The sequence below is a fragment of the Balaenoptera musculus genome, chromosome 1 (assembly GCF_009873245.2).
Source record: "Balaenoptera musculus isolate JJ_BM4_2016_0621 chromosome 1, mBalMus1.pri.v3, whole genome shotgun sequence".
In the NCBI taxonomy this organism is placed as follows: Eukaryota; Metazoa; Chordata; class Mammalia; order Artiodactyla; family Balaenopteridae; genus Balaenoptera; species Balaenoptera musculus.
In genome coordinates this window covers 31,746,471-31,763,366 of record NC_045785.1, presented here as the reverse complement: position 1 = coordinate 31,763,366, position 16,896 = coordinate 31,746,471, and the positions used below count along the sequence as shown (strand labels likewise).

At 42.8% G+C, this 16,896-nt stretch overlaps 1 protein-coding gene across 24 annotated transcripts in view; it reads right to left on the bottom strand.

The window, feature by feature from the left end:
• Window positions 1-16,896, bottom strand: part of MACF1 (microtubule actin crosslinking factor 1) — a 342,706-nt gene that overhangs the window by 199,996 nt on the left and 125,814 nt on the right. For all 24 annotated transcript variants that reach the window (XM_036835427.1, XM_036835461.1, XM_036835471.1 and 21 more), the window contains exons 3-4: window positions 5,339-5,428; window positions 1,379-1,456 (exon numbers count right to left, since the gene is read on the bottom strand). In XM_036835427.1, coding sequence (XP_036691322.1) covers window positions 1,379-1,456; window positions 5,339-5,428 — 168 coding nt within the window. The remainder of the gene's footprint in view (window positions 1-1,378; window positions 1,457-5,338; window positions 5,429-16,896) is intronic.

The following is a 16,896-nucleotide window of genomic DNA, read 5'->3' as shown; positions in this document are numbered from 1 at the left end:
AGACATTCCAACGCTGCTCTCTCTGGTCCCCTAAACACGTCAGCCTCCACTTCTCCTACCTCTTTTCATTTATCAATTTATTCAACAAATATTATTAAGTGCTGATTATGGACCATTCATGATGACAGGTGATGAAGATAAAAATGTTAAGTAAGATCACGTTCCCTGTCCTCACGGGCCTACAATGCATTAGAGCAAACAGAGAAATAACAATAAAGTAGTAAGTATTATATTAGAAGCAAACTGCAATAGGAGTACACAGAAAAAGAATTTCCCAAGTTAATGAGAATTACTGATAAGAGTGACAAAAATGAACTAACTCCAAAAACATATGTACCATCTAATGTCATCGTGACCGGTGCTGTTGCCTGGCGACTGCAGCTATAACAAATCTTTCCAAACAGCTCTCTAAGCAGATGATCTCTGACTCCCTCATCCATCCACCTTCCTCCTCTCCACAAACTTTCTCTGTGTCTTTATCCCTCCTTCCTTCCTCCTCCCTGTATCTCAGAAGAGGCATTTTTTCCTTTCTTTTTCAAAGAAACCACATCAGCTGTACTCTGTATCTCATCCCTCAATCCCTGGGCTTGGCTGCATCAATTAGGAAGCAATGGGAGGAAGAAACGTGTGTAGAAAGCAGCACGGAAGGAGCGTTAAACAAATGTCAGGAGACCTGGGTGGAAGTCCCAGCTTTGCTCTACCTTGTGTGATCTGGGGCGGGTCATTTCTCAGTTTCCTTTCGTATGAAACAAAAAGGCTGGACTAGAGGATCTCCAAGGCACCTTCCGGGGCTAACATGCTCTGACTCATACTCCTCCTCACTCTCATTCTGTTTTCCTCTCTTCACTGCCTTCTCCCACTATGTCTAAAAATATGTTGCCATCTTCCTTCTTTATCTAGGGAGGGAAAAGTTTCTTTACTATGTCCTTCTGCTCTATTAAGACTGTTCTCTTAAGTCACCAGTGCTGCACAGCTGAGACCTTCCCCTCAGCTCCATGTGCCGTTCAGCCACCCTGACCATCCCCTCACCCAGTTCTCATGATGATGGAGCACTCTGGTTTTCCCTCTTCCTAGACGATGTACCTTTTCCCATCTTCTGTGCTGGTTTATTTTTCATCTTCCCTTTGACCTCCACCCGAGGTGAGTCAACCTTTCATATCGTGCTCTTCTCTAAGACTCTCCCCCTCAGACAGGCCACAAACTCTATGTAAGGAACACCAAAGGATTTGTCCAAACACAATACAGCTGCTCACTAGCAAGCAAGGCTCAGAACGGCATCGGTCAGATTTACTGAGGACTTACCAGGGGCACTGAGAACATTTAGGGAACCGATGCCAACATTCCCTGGCAGAATGGGGAACACACGGGATACTCTTACCTGTCGCTGCTTTAGGAAGTCCAGGGCAATCTGCACATTCTGCAGCCTGTGAAAACGCATCCTGCCCTTCTCCCGGGGCTGCAAACAAACAAACGGGATGTTAATTTCAGCTGCACCAATTTACCCATGCAGACCTCTTTCCTCTTTCATTTCAAGGACTGAAAGACCACAAAGAATTCCTCATGATTGAAGCCAGGCGTGGGAGCATCACATAAAGCACCCCCCAGGGCAGGACCTGTGTGTGTTTTCACCATGCTTGCTGAGGCTCCAGAATGCCTTGTTTACCACTAGGATCCCTGTGAACACACAGCCCGTGTGAATGCAAACGCTTAGGTAGTGCCGCAGCTCCTCTACGGGTTCTTCTGCTGTCGTACGTGGCAGAACTTGATTCTGGATGTGACGTTAATGGGAACAAAGACTTGCCTCTATGGCTCCCAGAATCGCAGTTAAATGCTATTGTAAGGAAGGGTAGAAAGTCCTAATTGCATACTGCACAGTAATGGACAGAGCCAACTGTATTACAAACCTGGCAAAAGAAACTAGAGGTAGCCAATTTTATACTAGGGAATGAGGAGTTACACATGCTCAACAAGCAAGTGAAAAAACCTAAAATGGAAGGCAGAAATCAGGAAGAAACCTATTTTCTAGGAAGATGGGTGCTGGTGTAGCAAAGCCACCCTTTACCCCAGTATGAAACACCCAGAGCAAACAAGACCTTGAAGATGTAGGGCTGTTCAACATGGTCCTCCAAAGAAAGGTATTTCCTGCCAGTCACTCAGTTCTGGATGTCATACAAGCCACAGGGGAGAGGCCCACCTTCACCCAGTGCCCCTGGTGCCCGTCCCCACCGCCTCGTCCACTGCTCAACTCCTATCCATCCAGAAGTGCAGGAAGTCTGTTTCCCCAGTGGGTACAGGCAGGGACGGCTACCTACCTCTGGAACATTTTCTCCTGCTCACTTTCCAATGTTGTTTTTATTTTACTACAATTGGGACTATAACATTACTCTCACTAGATCATACCCAATTCATTTGTAAATGTCAAATTGGTACTAATTAAAGGCCAATAAAATACAAGGTAGCTCTGTTGTGGGCACCTGCACAGAAGAAACACTGCCCCAGGTTGAAATGGGCAAAAAGTAACCCACCACGTGGAAAGATGGGGTGGAAGCATCTCTGTGGGGGTCCCCTAACCCTTCTAAGCAAAACTCCCAAACCAGAGTAATCGACAGAGAGGATGAGGCCTCTCTGTGAAACAGGATAACTTCATAAGTCAAAGTTTTAGGAAAAATCTTCTTAGTGAGAACCTCTTCTCAGTCATTTCAGCTAAACTAATTGTGACTATAGCTTAGAAGATGACAGAGCCTGTGAAACTGAAGACTCTAAGGCAATGGGAAGGGAGATCAATGAGGTGAAAAGATGACTTTAAGAGGACAGGGAATGGGGATACTGCCTAATCCCTATTTCTGGAGAAAGATCATAGGCTATAACTTAAAGCCTGCAAGCAGAAAATGGCCCTCTTACACACTCTAATCTTTACTCCTAAGTACTCCCCACCAAAAATACCCTTAAGAACATGCAAGTTAAATATCTGTCCTCTACAGCTACTAGAGATGTTATTGACCAAGCAGAGTATCTCCATGCAGTGAGTGGTTTGCAAACAACAGGCTCTTCTGAAAACAAATGACATGGTGTGTGGTGAGAACCTGGAGGCCAGAGAGATGGAGAGTCCCCGTTAGTCTGGAGTGTGGAGTCATAAGCAATAACTGTCATGCTGTCAACTAAGCTTCCCACGATTCTGCAATCTAGACTCAGACAACATAGCAAGGCCACCAGAAAGCCATGGGTCTCCAGGTCACAAAGGGACTTGATGCCACCAAACACCATTATTCTTTCTGTGCCAGCTACTCTCAGATAAGCGAAACAATTCCCACTCCCGGATCATCTAACAGTGGCAAGAGGCACAATTAGTTTTAACCACTTTCTATGGGACCCAAATTCCCAGGTGGACAGGGAAGAAGGCAACTGGTAACTGAGCTACTTGGAGACCTAGAGAACCCCAAACTCTCTGATGGCCCTGCAGTGCCGGCTGGGATGCTGGTGTCCCCAGGAGGACCTACTACATCATCATCATCTTCCTCCTCCTGCTCCTCGCTGTTTGTATGGCGCCAGGAGGGCATGCTCACCAGACGGAGGGTCTTCAGCCCTGCTGGCTCCTTTGGCCACCAACCAAGACAAAGACACGACAGAGTAACAGGAAATTCACAACACATAAATGAAAAGGAAATGAATGCAGGAAAAAAAAAAGGTGAAAATAAATAAGAAAATACCCTCCCACCTCCAGAAAGATGCAAAAACCAAATTAAGACCAGAGCAGATGGTTATATTGAACACTTCTTATGTTGAAACACAGCTTTAATTCTCCACGGCCACCCACCCTCCCTACTTCTGTGAATCAAGTAAAGCAGAGAGGATGATGAGAATAACCATGAAAGACATATTTGGGTGGTTTTTGGTGAAAAGATGATATTTTATGACTATCTCCATAAACACCTGTAGGTTTTCAAAGGTTAGGAAAAGAAATTAGATTGGAGTGGTTTTAACCTGTTTTTTAAGCAACATCACTGAAAAGGATCACTTTTCAATATAAAATCACTACAAGTTCATCAAATATACCAGCCAAATTGCCCAAAATATAACTTCGTGAGCACTGTTAAGTCCAGCACAGTGAAAGTAAAATTCTGATTACTTAGGAGATTTATAAATGAGGGCCAGAGAAGAACTAGAATTCATATGTACTGGCTATGTTAATAAAAGCATCTGTCAATTTTAGGCCATTAAACATTATAAAATTAATTCTATTGTAAGACCAAAACAAAAGTGAAACCAAAACAAAGGCCCCAGGGGAAGGCAAGCTCCAACCGTGGAAGAAGCTATTACTTAGGGAGTGAAATCTAATGTGCCAAATCCTGCCCTTGAAACACAACAAACAATGACTAAGAAGTCACCAAAGGCGGTGAGCACGCTGGCTCCACCAGCTCCTCGAGCTGTGTGCCTCTCCAGAGCACTCCTCCCTCACAGGTGTTTCCTGGCATTTTCTAAATGAAAAGTATGTTGTCTACAACACTCGAGATAGAGCAGGAGCTGCACAGGATCACAGGCTTCCATTAGGCTCCCATATAGGAAACAATTAGCCCACAGCAAGGTTACACTGATCCCTCAAACAAAGTGAAGATAAGAACTCATGAGCCAAGAGGTTCAGACAGCCTTTGCCCTCAGATAGGTAAGTGTTTCCACAAGCCACATTTAATACATCTGGGGAGGAAGCAGGCATGTTTAATTATCCAAGGAGCCCAGATGTACTCCGTCTGGGGCTATGCTCAGACATCCAACTTCAGCACTTCTCCAACCCTGTGAAAGACAGTGAATCCCAGAAGGGAGAAAGTGAGGTGATTTGGGAAAAAATGACCCTAAACACCTGGGCTTTTAAATGTAAATTTCAGGTCTTTGTTGAATATAGAAATAGAACAATTCATAGCAGAAGCGAAAATAGGAGGAGTCTATATAGACTAGAAATAAAGCTGTAGCAAGAAAAATACACCTTATTCAAAAATCTTTAAACGTAAATCTGCTATTCCTGAAACACTAGCATCTATAAATAGATAAAGAACAAGTAAGGAGAAAACATGCAAATATGAAAGGAATAGAACTGATACCTGATTCCATCAAGAAATGAGAATATATGATACATCAGGTTAAATTAAGATGAAATTACATCATTTATAAAGTGTTAAGTCTGAGTTAGAAATAAAGTCCGCCAATTACCTCTTCTACTTTTTCCTCCCATGTAACAGAGCACACAGTGACAGCCACTGCCCTAGCACTCAACAAGGTGGACCCATATGTTATTAATAGGGCCACACCTGTGAGGTCAACTCATTAGGAGAAGAGAGAAGCTCACCAGTTTGACGCCTGAGAGGACCTCCAGCAGAGAGATCAGGTTATGGCCATCCCGCAGATCTTCATAAAGATCATTGATGTGCTTCCGGACCTGTGCATGAGAGTGAAACAGACTGATTTTTATTCTATCTTGAATTATTTTATTATCTACACAAGAATCTCTGGTCCTAGGTAAACACAATTAAAGAATTTGAAACTGGAAACAACAAAAAATTCAGGAATTTTCAGGTTGGAGGACAATACATATGAAATGGTAACACTTAACAGAAGTGTATGTGTGTTTTCTTAAATTGAGGCCAGGGACTTCCCTGGTGGCACAGTGGTTAAGAATCCGCCTGCCAATGCAGGAAACACGGGTTCGAGGTCTGGTCCAGGAAGATCCCACATGCCACGGAGCAACTAAGCCCGTGCGCCACAACTACTGAGCCTGCGCTCTAGAGCCCGCAAGCCACAACTACTGAGCCTGTGAGCCACAACTACTGAAGCCCACATGCCTAGAGCCCATGCTCCGCAACAAGAGAAGCCACCGCAATAAGAAGCCCACGCACGGCGGCAACGAACAGTAGCCCCCACTCACCACAATTAGAGAAAGCCCACGCGCAGCAACAAAGACACAACGCGGCCAAAAATAAATATAAAATAAATAAGTAAATTTATAATTAATAAATTGAGGCCAGATCCATTACACACTCTAGCCAACCATGAAAAATACTCCAGCAAGTTTGGACTAGGGATGGGGAGTCTTAATCATCCTGAAACATCTCAGGAATTATTATGGACCAAAATGCGATATGACGGCCAATGATGGACAGATGAGACCAGTCAGAGTCAGAAAAGCCTTCCAGAGTGCTACGAAGGAAACTAAAATGCTAGATACCCAGTATTCCATACGGTGTACCTTAATTTAACCCTTTTCTTACCAAATACTATTTTTTTTAAATTTATTTTTGGCTGAGTTGGGTCTTCGTTGCTCCGCGTGGGCTTTCTCTAGTTGCGGTGAGTGGGGGCTACTCTTCGTTGCAGTGTGCGGTTTTCTCACCGCGGTGGCTTCTCTTGTTGCAGAGCACGGGCTCTAAGTACGCGGGCTTCAGCAGCTGTGGCACGTGGGCTTCAGTAGTTGTGGATCGCGGGCTCCAGAGCGCAGGCTCAGTAGTTGTGGCACACGGGCTTAGTTGCTCCGCGGCATGTGGGATCTTCCTGGACCAGGGCTTGAACCCGTGTCCTCTGCATTGGCAGGTGGATTCTTAACCACTGCGCCACCAGGGAAGCCCCTTACCAAATACTTCTTTTTTTTTTTTTTTTTTTTTTAGAAATTCATGTTCTTTTATTTATTTATTTATTTATTTATGACTGTGTTGAGTCTTCGTTTCTGTGCGAGGGCTTTCTCTAGTTGCGGCAAGTGGGGACCACTCTTCATCGCGGTGCGCGGGCCTCTCACCATCGCGGCCTCTCTTGTTGCGGAGCACAGGCTCCAGACGCGCAGGCTCAGCAATTGTGGCTCACGGGCCCAGTTGCTCCGTGGCATGTGGGATCTTCCCAGACCAGGGCTCGAACCCGTGTCCCCTGCATTGGCAGGCAGATTCTCAACCACTGCGCCACCAGGGAAGCCCCCCAAATACTTCTAATAGTGAACTTGAGAATTACTTTCCTTTTGGGAAAAAACAATTCTAATTTTATAACTGAAACTATGCAAAAACAAATAAATATCACTTTAGGAAAATGTGTGGGTAATGTCAAACATTGTGCTAATGCTTTAGATGTTATCTCATCTATCCATCATATCCATAAGGTAGGTATTATTATTCCTGTTTTACACATGAGGAAATGAGGCACAAAGAGGTTAAGTAACTTGCCTAAGGTCACAAGTGGAAAAACTGGCCTCAGTTTGGTCTTTCTGATATTAGTCTTTGCCATTACTACAATGCTTTGTAACCAGACATAATCTCATTTTATTTACTTAATCCAAACAACTGCCCTGTGAAGTTTATTTATTACTCCCATTCTATAGCAGAAACTGAGGAAGCTAAGGCTCTGAGAAGTTATGGTCACATAGCTGTAGGAAGTGCCTAAAGTGACTGATTCATTCCAAGTCTAGTGACAACTTCACTGAGTGATATGCTCTAACACAGAATCAGAAGACAATTGGAAATTACAAGGAAGAAGATTCTTTCCAACACAAATAATTTTCTAGACAATAAGAGAAAGGGTTACTCTCAGAATAGTGGATTTCTGGTCACTGGAGTTTTTCAAGCAGAGACTAGGATATTGGAATTTCTACATTCACGCGGAAGACTGAACTATAAGTCCTTTCCAACTATAATATTCTAGCATTCAAAACAGATTGCAAATCAGAAAAGATAAAGGCTGGAAACATCTCAGTAAACTTCCTAGAAAAGAAAGGACTTGAAGGATTAGAAAATGTTTGACAGAAAGAAAGAGGAGGGGAAAACCACATAAGGCTAGGTATAGGGGTGGAAACATGCAAGACATGCATGTTTGTACGTGTGTGTGAAGGAATAAGAAGTTGACAGGTAGATAACCCAACTGGAGAAAATGGTTCATGATAAATTGAATAATAGGTTTCAAATATTTAAAAATTAAATATAGGTTTCAAATATTTAAAGAATATTTCTTCAATTTTTTTGTGCTACTGACAATATGACACACATTTTAGTTTAATCTGCAATATTAACATTTTCTCCCTCACTTTCTTAAGTTTAGACAATGAATGAAACAATACATTTACCTCAGACTTGTATCACTTGTTGATTTCCATGGTGTAAATACTCTCTTGAAATGACCAATTTCAAGCTATTAATATAATATCACTAAAAGCAATGTTGGTAAGAAATGTACAGTAGCACACCAATATATAGAATTTCCATCAGAGAGATACAACACACATAACTGACCTCAAGAGCACAGATGGTAATAACATAGTAAAGTAACTGAAGTGATGAGCTTTGACTATTTATTACCTTTATTTAAAATATAATTTATTTAATTGTAAGTTTACATAATTTAATTTTTAATAATGGCTGTGCTTAGCAAATAGCTCACAAAATTCCTGAAAGTTTAATATTGGGCTCTCATGAGCCCATGACAGTTGACTCCAACACACCAGTGGCTCTAAGATTTCAAGACCCCTCCCTCACGTGGGTCCAAGGGTTCAACCACAGTGCACCACTCAAGAAATTAGCAGGTCATACGAGTTGGAAAGGAAGTTTGATTTGACAAGTTCAATTTGAAGTATGTTGAATTTAAAACAACAGCAAAGGAGCTACAAATGGAAATGTTCTTGAAGCAGCTGAAAATACCAGAATTTAACCTGGGGCAGCTGAGAACTTAAGTTTAGAAGTCATATGCATAGAGGTGCTAGCTAAAGACATGGGAAATGTTGGGCTTTCTGGGTTAGGGCAAAAAAGAAGAGCAGAGTGCTAAGGACTGAGCCTGAGGGAATAGCCAAAATTAGAAGGCAGGAGACGGGAAAGCAATCAACAAAGGAGGGGGGCAGGTAGGGGAAAAGGCAGTGAAAGCGGTAGGCAACAAACCAAGAAAGTATAATCAAGGAAGAGATGATCACCAGTATCAAATGCTACAGGACAAGGAGGATGAAGACTAAGAAAGGCTTTCTGAATTTTCCTACAAATAAGAGTGCTTTTTGTGAGAAGAATTTTCTAGAGAGTGGTGGAATGGAAATCAGATTTTAAATGAATAGTAGGTTTGAAAAAGTCAGAAATTATTAAATACTTGATATTAGGATTAAGAAGAGAAGAAACAGGGACTTCCCTGGTGGTGCAGTGGTTAAGAATCCGCCTGCCAATGCAGGGGGCACGGGTTCGAGCCCTGGTCCGGGAAGATCCCACATGCCGTGGAGCAACTAAGCCCGTGAGCAACAACTACTGAGCCTGTGCTCTGGAGCCCACGAGCCACAACTACTGAGCCCACGTGCAACAACTACTGAAGCCCGTGCGCCTAGAGCCCGTGCTCTGCAACAAGAGAAGCCACCGCAATGAGAAGCCCGTGCACCGCAACGAAGAGTAGCCCCCGCTCACCGCAACTAGAGGAAGCCCACGTGCAGCAACAAAGACCCAATGAAGCCAAAAATAAATAAATAAAATAAAATAAATTTATAAAAAAAAAGAAGAGAAGAAACAATAATGGATTTATTTTTGACAGGTAAGACCTGAACATAGGGTATAAAAATCAGGAGTGGTCATCAAGTAATTATTTAAATAAATTACATAGGGTTGCGGACCAGGTGAGATCGTGTTATCAAAAGGATACCAAACACCATGGAGTGCTGAAAAGAAAAAGGAAGTACTTGAAACGTAAAGTTAGTTTTATATCAAGGCCCCAATATCTCCTTCTGAAAATTCTGGTTATGTTTTACACCTGTGAATAGCAAAATTCAACCACCTTACAAGAAATTTAGATGAGACCTAGTTTACTGTTTCTCAGTCTTTATGTGATTATAATAACTAAGTAACTATGAAAACCAGTAGAGAGATATAGACAAAAGTAATGGGGAAAGGGAGTGTAGTGAGATTTTTTTTTCTCGGATAATTTTCAACAGAGAACAGTAGTGTGTTTCTGAAGCATACTGGACACAGCTCTGCCTAGAGAAGGATAAAGAACTAGGGGCTTCCCTGGTGGCACAGTGGTTAAGAATCTGCCTGCCAATGCAGGGGACACGGGTTCGAGCCCTGGTCCAGGAAGACCCCACATGCCGTGGAGCAACTAAGCCCGTGCACAACTACTGCGCCTGCGCTCCAGAGCCCGCGAGCCACAACTACTGAAGCCCGCACACCTAGAGCCCATGCTCCGCAACAAGAGAAGCCACCGCAATGAGAAGCCCGCGCACCGCAACGAGGAGCAGCCCCCACTCGCCGCAACTAGAGAAAGCCCACGTGCAGCAACAAAGATCCAACAGAGCCAAAAATAAAATAAAAATAAAAATAAATAATAAAAAAATAAGGAACTATGTTAATTAAAAAAAAAAAAGAACTAGCTAACACTTACTAGTGCTTTTACATCAAAAAATTTTCAGATGCAGAGGGGGGATTCGGAGGGCTCAATTAACATACCAAGATCATACAGCTTAATGACCAGGCCAATCAAATCCAGGTCTGCCCCCTTCTAAAGTCTTCACCGTTTTTGTACATGCTACGTTGCCTCTGAAGTTTTCCACAAATCTCCTAAGAAAAAGTCTGGTGGACTAAGCACCAGAAAAGCATCAGAGGCAGCCAAGTGAAGCCAAGAGTGCTCAGGAGTCATCCATGTATATGTTTCTTTCCAACAAACAATCATGCTGCTCTGTTAACAAACAAGATGAGTGGAAAACTTCAACTATCCAGGTCCTTGCCTGTTTGTACTCCCTGTGAAAATCACCATCAAAATTAGTTCTTTAGAAATCTCCAAGGAATATGTACAAATGGCTAACAAACTCATGAAAAGATGCTCAATATCATTAGCAATAAGGAAAATGTAAATCAAACTACAGGGAGATACCACTTCACAACCACTAGGATGGCTATAATCAAAAAGACAGATAATAAGTGTTGATGAGGCTATAGAGAAACTGGAACCCTCATACACTCCCAGTGAGAATGTAAAAGGATGCAGCTGCTTTGGAAAACAGTCTGACAGTTCCTCAAAAGGCTAAACACAAGTTACCATACGACTCAGTAATTCCATTCCTAGGTATATATCCAAGAGAATTAAAAACATATGTCCAGAAAAAAAAAAAAACAAAAAAAACTTGTACATGTATGAATGTTCATAGCAGCATTCATTGTTCACAATAGCCAAAAAGTGAAAATAATCCAAATGCCTAAATATTATGATATGCGAAAGAAGGCACTTACAAAGAACCACGTATTGTATGATTCAATTTATATGAGATATCTAGAATCAGCAAATCTATAGAGACCGATAGTAGACTGGTGGTTGCCTAGGGCTGGGGGAGAGGATGGGGGTTGGTTAGGGATAATGATTAAAGGGTACAGGGTTTCTTTTGGGGGATGAGGAAAATATTCTAAAATTGATTGTGGTGATGGCTGCGAAACTCTGTGAATACAAGAAAAGCCATTGAAATGTACACTTTAAATGGGTGAATTATGTGATATGTGAATTAAATCTCAACATAGCTATTTTTAAAAATTAATGTATGGAGCTTCCCTCGTGGTGCAGTGGTTAAGAATCCACCTGCCAATGCAGGAGACACGGGTTCGAGCCCTGGTCCAGGAAGATCCCACATGCCACGGGGCAACTAAGCCCGTGCGCCACAACTACTGAGACTGTGCTGTAGAGCCCGTGAGCCACAACTACTGAGCCCGTGTGCCACAACTACTGAAGCCCACGCGCCTAGAGCCCATGCTCCGCAACAAGAGAAGCCACCATAATGAGAAGCCTGCGCACCTCAACAAAGAGTAGCCCCCGCTCACCACAACTGGAGAAAACCCACGCACAGTAACAATGACCCAACACAGCCAAAAAAAAAAAAAATTAATGAATGACTAAATTTTGAGACCAAGCCAATCCTCCCCAATCACCATGCATTAGTAAGCCAAGGAAAACTCTGCTCTCCCAATTTTTAAAAGATTGGCTTGAAGTTATGAAAAAATAAACAGCTTCCCCCAATTTCTAAGTGGCTTTAGCAAAGGGAATAAATTGCACTTAAGTGCTTGGAATCAGAATCTGAGCCCAAAGGGACTTTAAAGATTACTTAACTCTAATATACTCAGTTTACAGATGAGAAAAGCATTGTCTAGAGAAGTTAAATAACTTTGTAAGACCATTTAGCTGGAAAGTGTCAGATCACTGCCTCTTGACTCTGAGTTCAGGGCTCTTTCCCCTCACAAGGCTTCCATGATGCTTGAAGGGTAGAAACAACATATTAACAACATTATTAAATTATAAGAGCCCCCCTGCAAAAAAAGAACCAAGGATTGTCATGTAGTATTCTTTAACACCTGCAGAAAGCCTGATCTGGAAAAGTTTTGCTCGAAGACTCTTAAAACACAAGCGGCTCAACTTCCTTGATCCACATTATGTTGAAGAGCAATATATAGGTCAGAGGGGAAAGTTTTAAAGAGAAGAGTCTGTCATTTACTCTCATCTACACTTATTAAAAGATACAGGGAAAGTAAGAGTGAGCCTAGTAGCTTCAGATGGATTTCTGAATTTACAGATTTCTAAACTGTAAGAGGGAAAATTCCATACTGATTCAAAGGCCAAATTTATCCTCCAGAAAAGCCCAATACTAAAAAACACAGACAACAGTTGTCACAGACTTTTCACTCTGGAGAGAACCGTGCTCAAACGCAGGGAATAAGAGTGGGGGCTGAGAGTCCCTTTTGGAGTAAGTAGAGTGCGATGGGGGAGCAAAGTGTGAGGCTCTTTGCAGATGAGAATCCTATCGCCTCTCTGTTTTGAGAGTTCCTTAAGTTTTACGGAATCTGACAGTGGTAACAGCCAACCCTGATTAACAAAGATTCTCTGAGGATGAGGAGGATTCTAAAATCCACCAAGGGTATCTTTACTTAATAGGCAGGCACTAATGCTCAGGGAGTAGAGAATCCAAGTCCAAATGTAGAACCAAAACCTTCAGTGGGGGTCGAGATGCATTCAGGGTGAAATCAAGCCCTGAAAACTCAGGTCTAGGCAGGCATGGTCACAAACCACCACCACACAGTCACAGTTGGGCAACAAAGGCAACACTCCTCTCCTCAGCATCTGACCAGCATGACTCCATCAATCTCTTAAATTACACTCCACTGCCAGTCTCCATCTCACGTGGCCACAGCACAGACGCTGCACAGGAGAGAGTGCCTGCAACCATTAGAGCATTCTCCCACCCTGTGTTCAGCTAGAGAGCCTCAAACAGGCGGAGAAAAATTGAGAACGTTAGTAAAACTTTGGAGTTAAAAACTTTTGCTGGTTTATCTGGAATTCTTTTTTTTTTTTTTTTTTTTTTTAAACAAATTATTTATTTATTTATTTTGGCTGTGTTGGGTCTCCGTTGCTGCGCGCGGGCTTTCTCTAGTTGCGGCGAGCGGGGGCTGCTCTTTGTTGGGGTGTGTGGGCTTCTCACTGCGGTGGCCTCTCCTGTTGTGGAGCACGGGCTCTAGGCACACAGACCCCAGTAGTTGTGGCTCACAGGCCTCAGTAGTTTGGCTCGCGGGCTCTAGAGCGCAGGCTCAGTAGTTGTGGCGCACGGGCGTAGTTGCTCCGCGGCATGTGGGATCTTCCTGGACCAGGGCTCGAACCCGTGTCCCCTGCATTGGCAGGCGGATTCTTAACCACTGCACCACCAGGGAAGCCCCTATCTGGAATTCTTAACTAAAATTCCAGGAAGGCCAGTTGCTTCTAGACTGTGTACATGACTAAAGATGGAAAGAACTAGTCCATCTGTTAGATTAAATGCTTTCCTTCCTTTCTACCCACTAACGTCCGCAGTCAGTAGAAACCGACCAGAGAAAGCCTTCCTCCTCCTTCTCAGGAGCTCATGCTCTCAGTTCTGTCTCATCATCTCAGCCTTTCTTGAAGTTCTCTTTGGGATACTTTATCAGCTACCAGAACCCAGAGATATATCAAGGATAATGTAAGTAAAATCTCACTTAAAACTCTTAAGTTTTTATTTTTGATGGTTCTGGCATATGAGCAGAACTCTTCGATTTGTAGGACTTGTGTTCTAAAATTAGGTTATTTATATATTTCAGATGCTTACATCCTTAAATCTCTTTTATGATTGGACCAACAGTGTTCTCAGCTAATAAAGAGGAGTTGATTTGCTTATGCAAGAACAAACTGTTTCCTAAAGAGATATTTGGGAATCCAAGACATTAGGTCGACTAAATCTAGAACTTGAGGGACTTGGTTGTTTTGATCTTACATCATTCTACTTGCCAATGGCAACACTAATGTAGTTCATGTGTACTTGCGGAGCAAAGCAAAGGATGCCTGAATTACAAAAAACAGATCTTGATCCCTAATTCTCAGCCCAAAGTTCAAAGAATTCCAACATGGAGCTATGATTCTGATGAGCAGTGAATCTCCGTGAAATATTCCAAGATGAGAAAATGCCATTGGAACTGTAAGGCTGGGGGCCTGAGAAAAGATGAAAAATTGCCAAGGATTTAAGTAAAGCTCTGGCTGGTCTCCAATTTCTAACAATGCTATGATGTGTTCGTCTAGTTTCTCCCTCCCTGGGCCTCCTGTCATCACACAGCACTGAGGCAGAGGTTCAACAGGCAACATCAGCTACAAGTGAAGAGCAGGGAGCCAGAGCATTTGCATCCAACTACAAAGTTTAGGGGGACAAGCCTGAGGCAGGATAAATTCAGTTCTTCCAATTGTTAAGAGATGAGGTATGAAAGCAGAGCAAGGTGGGGGCATATTTAATAGTAATAACAAGTAATTCCAGCCAGAAGACTCATGACTGCTCTTTAGCTCCATCCTTCACTAGCTGTATGACCTTGGGAAAGTCACTTCATTCTTCTAATTCTCACTTTCCTCAATTGTTAAAACTGAAAGGATAAAATACCTTTACCTCCTTCAGGGTTACTGTAAGGATCAAGTCAGATTAGAATATGCTTTGTAAGCTAAAAAGACTGTTGAGCTATTATTTACTCAAGGTAACAAATCCTTACTGGATACTTCTCATGCTCCGGGTGCAGTACTTGGCTGAGACAGTAGCACAAGTCCTAGCCTTCAAGGAGCAGAGGACACCGATGTGTGAACACACAAGCCCATCTCTTCAAAGCGGTATGGCACAGAGATGGAGCTGCAATTAATTTAGTCCAAGGGATGGAGGTCAGAGCCTCAGGAAGGGGATACTGGACCTGGGCCTTGAAGGGTAAGTGGGTGACGGCCAGGCAGAGGAGGCCAAGACATGCATTCAAGGGAGAGAGAAATGAATAAGCAAAGAGGTATGAAAGTACACAGTGTTTAGGAAGCAGTGAGATGTTTCGTACGGCTACAGCACAGGCTATGCAGGGGACAATGCCTGGTTGGAAACAGGCTGTGAAGGGCTCTGCACCATGACAGAGTTATGTGCCACCAAACTAGAGGCAACTAACTGGTAAATGTTGAAGAAATTAGAGGAAAATTGCAGGTTTTTTTCTCCCTATCTATTTTGTCCCGACTAAAAAAATAGGACACAACATCAACCTTCAAGTTACAATCTGGCAGAAAGATGAATGTTGCAGGTGCTATAACGGAAGTACATAACGAATACAGGGAGGGCACAAAGGAAAGGCCAGTCAATTCCAGGTGGGAGAGTCAGGAAAATATCTATTGAGGAGGTGTTAAGTTGGTGTTGTCCAGGCAGAACAGAGTTGGGGAAGGTAATCCACGCAGAGGGAGCCCCATGAGCGAAGATACAGAGTCATAAATAGCATGGCAAACAGTTCAGCAAGAGCTTAAGGTCTGAGGGGAATATGACACTATGAGCCTGGAAAGGTAGGCAGACCAGTGTCAGTACTGCAGACGTTAAGAGTGCAGGTGCTAGACTTTAGGCTGCCTGAGTTCTAGTATTTTAGCTCTTCTTCTTTCTAGTGGTATGACCTTGAACAGGTTATTTAACCTCTCTGAACCTCACTGATAAAATGGGACTATTAATAGAATCTACAGCATAAGGTCAGTGAAGAATTAAATGAGATGATCCACGTAAAAGACTTAGTACCGGAAGTCTGATTTACAGTAAGCACTCAATAAACTACTACCGTTATCATTACATTTGTTCTTATAGAAAACTTTATTAGGAAACTATTATGGCCAAGTCAAGAGATGAAGAGGTCCCGGACTAGAACAGAGGTAATGGGGATGGAGAAGAGAAACCAGATGCAAGCATCTTTCTGAGTTCGAAGTGACTGACTATAGTTGGTGACAGGGAGAGATGATGGGCAGGACTAAATATAGTATGACTCTAGGTTCCTAACTTGGACAGCTAGGTACATGAGTGAAAATACTGAGCAATTCGGGATGTGTTGAATATAGGACATGTCTGGATAACATCCAGATGACTGTGTCAAGTACACTGTGAGATACAGGTCCTGGGCTTAGGAAAGAATGCAGGAAAAGGCACTATCATCACCTCCTTATCTGTATCTTGTAGCTAGAAAATCGCCCTCATTTGTAGTTAAACAAGTGGCCGTAATGAGCCATGTTTGATTTATGTAACCATCTCCCCGGCCATAGTTTACTGAACTAAATCGACAGACCACTGACCCATGGAGGAGAAGAAAACCTCAGCTAACCAGATCGCTTGTGTTTGTGTCTTTAGAATCATGTAGCTGCAGGGGTTTACATTACCATTTGAGGGACAGCCACCATGGCTCACACACAAGCAACGGGAGGAATGCAGAGAACTAAATGTAGGAGACACACATAAAGATATAAAAATGAAGAAACACAAGGCCTCATAAAAAGAGAAAGAGAGAGTAACTGCCCAATAAAGTTTAGTTTTCATAAAGCTCAGATGCATCCAGACACCAGACTCTGGAGATCACCCTGTATACCTTTCTACTTATGATTCCTTGCATTCCACGCAACCGA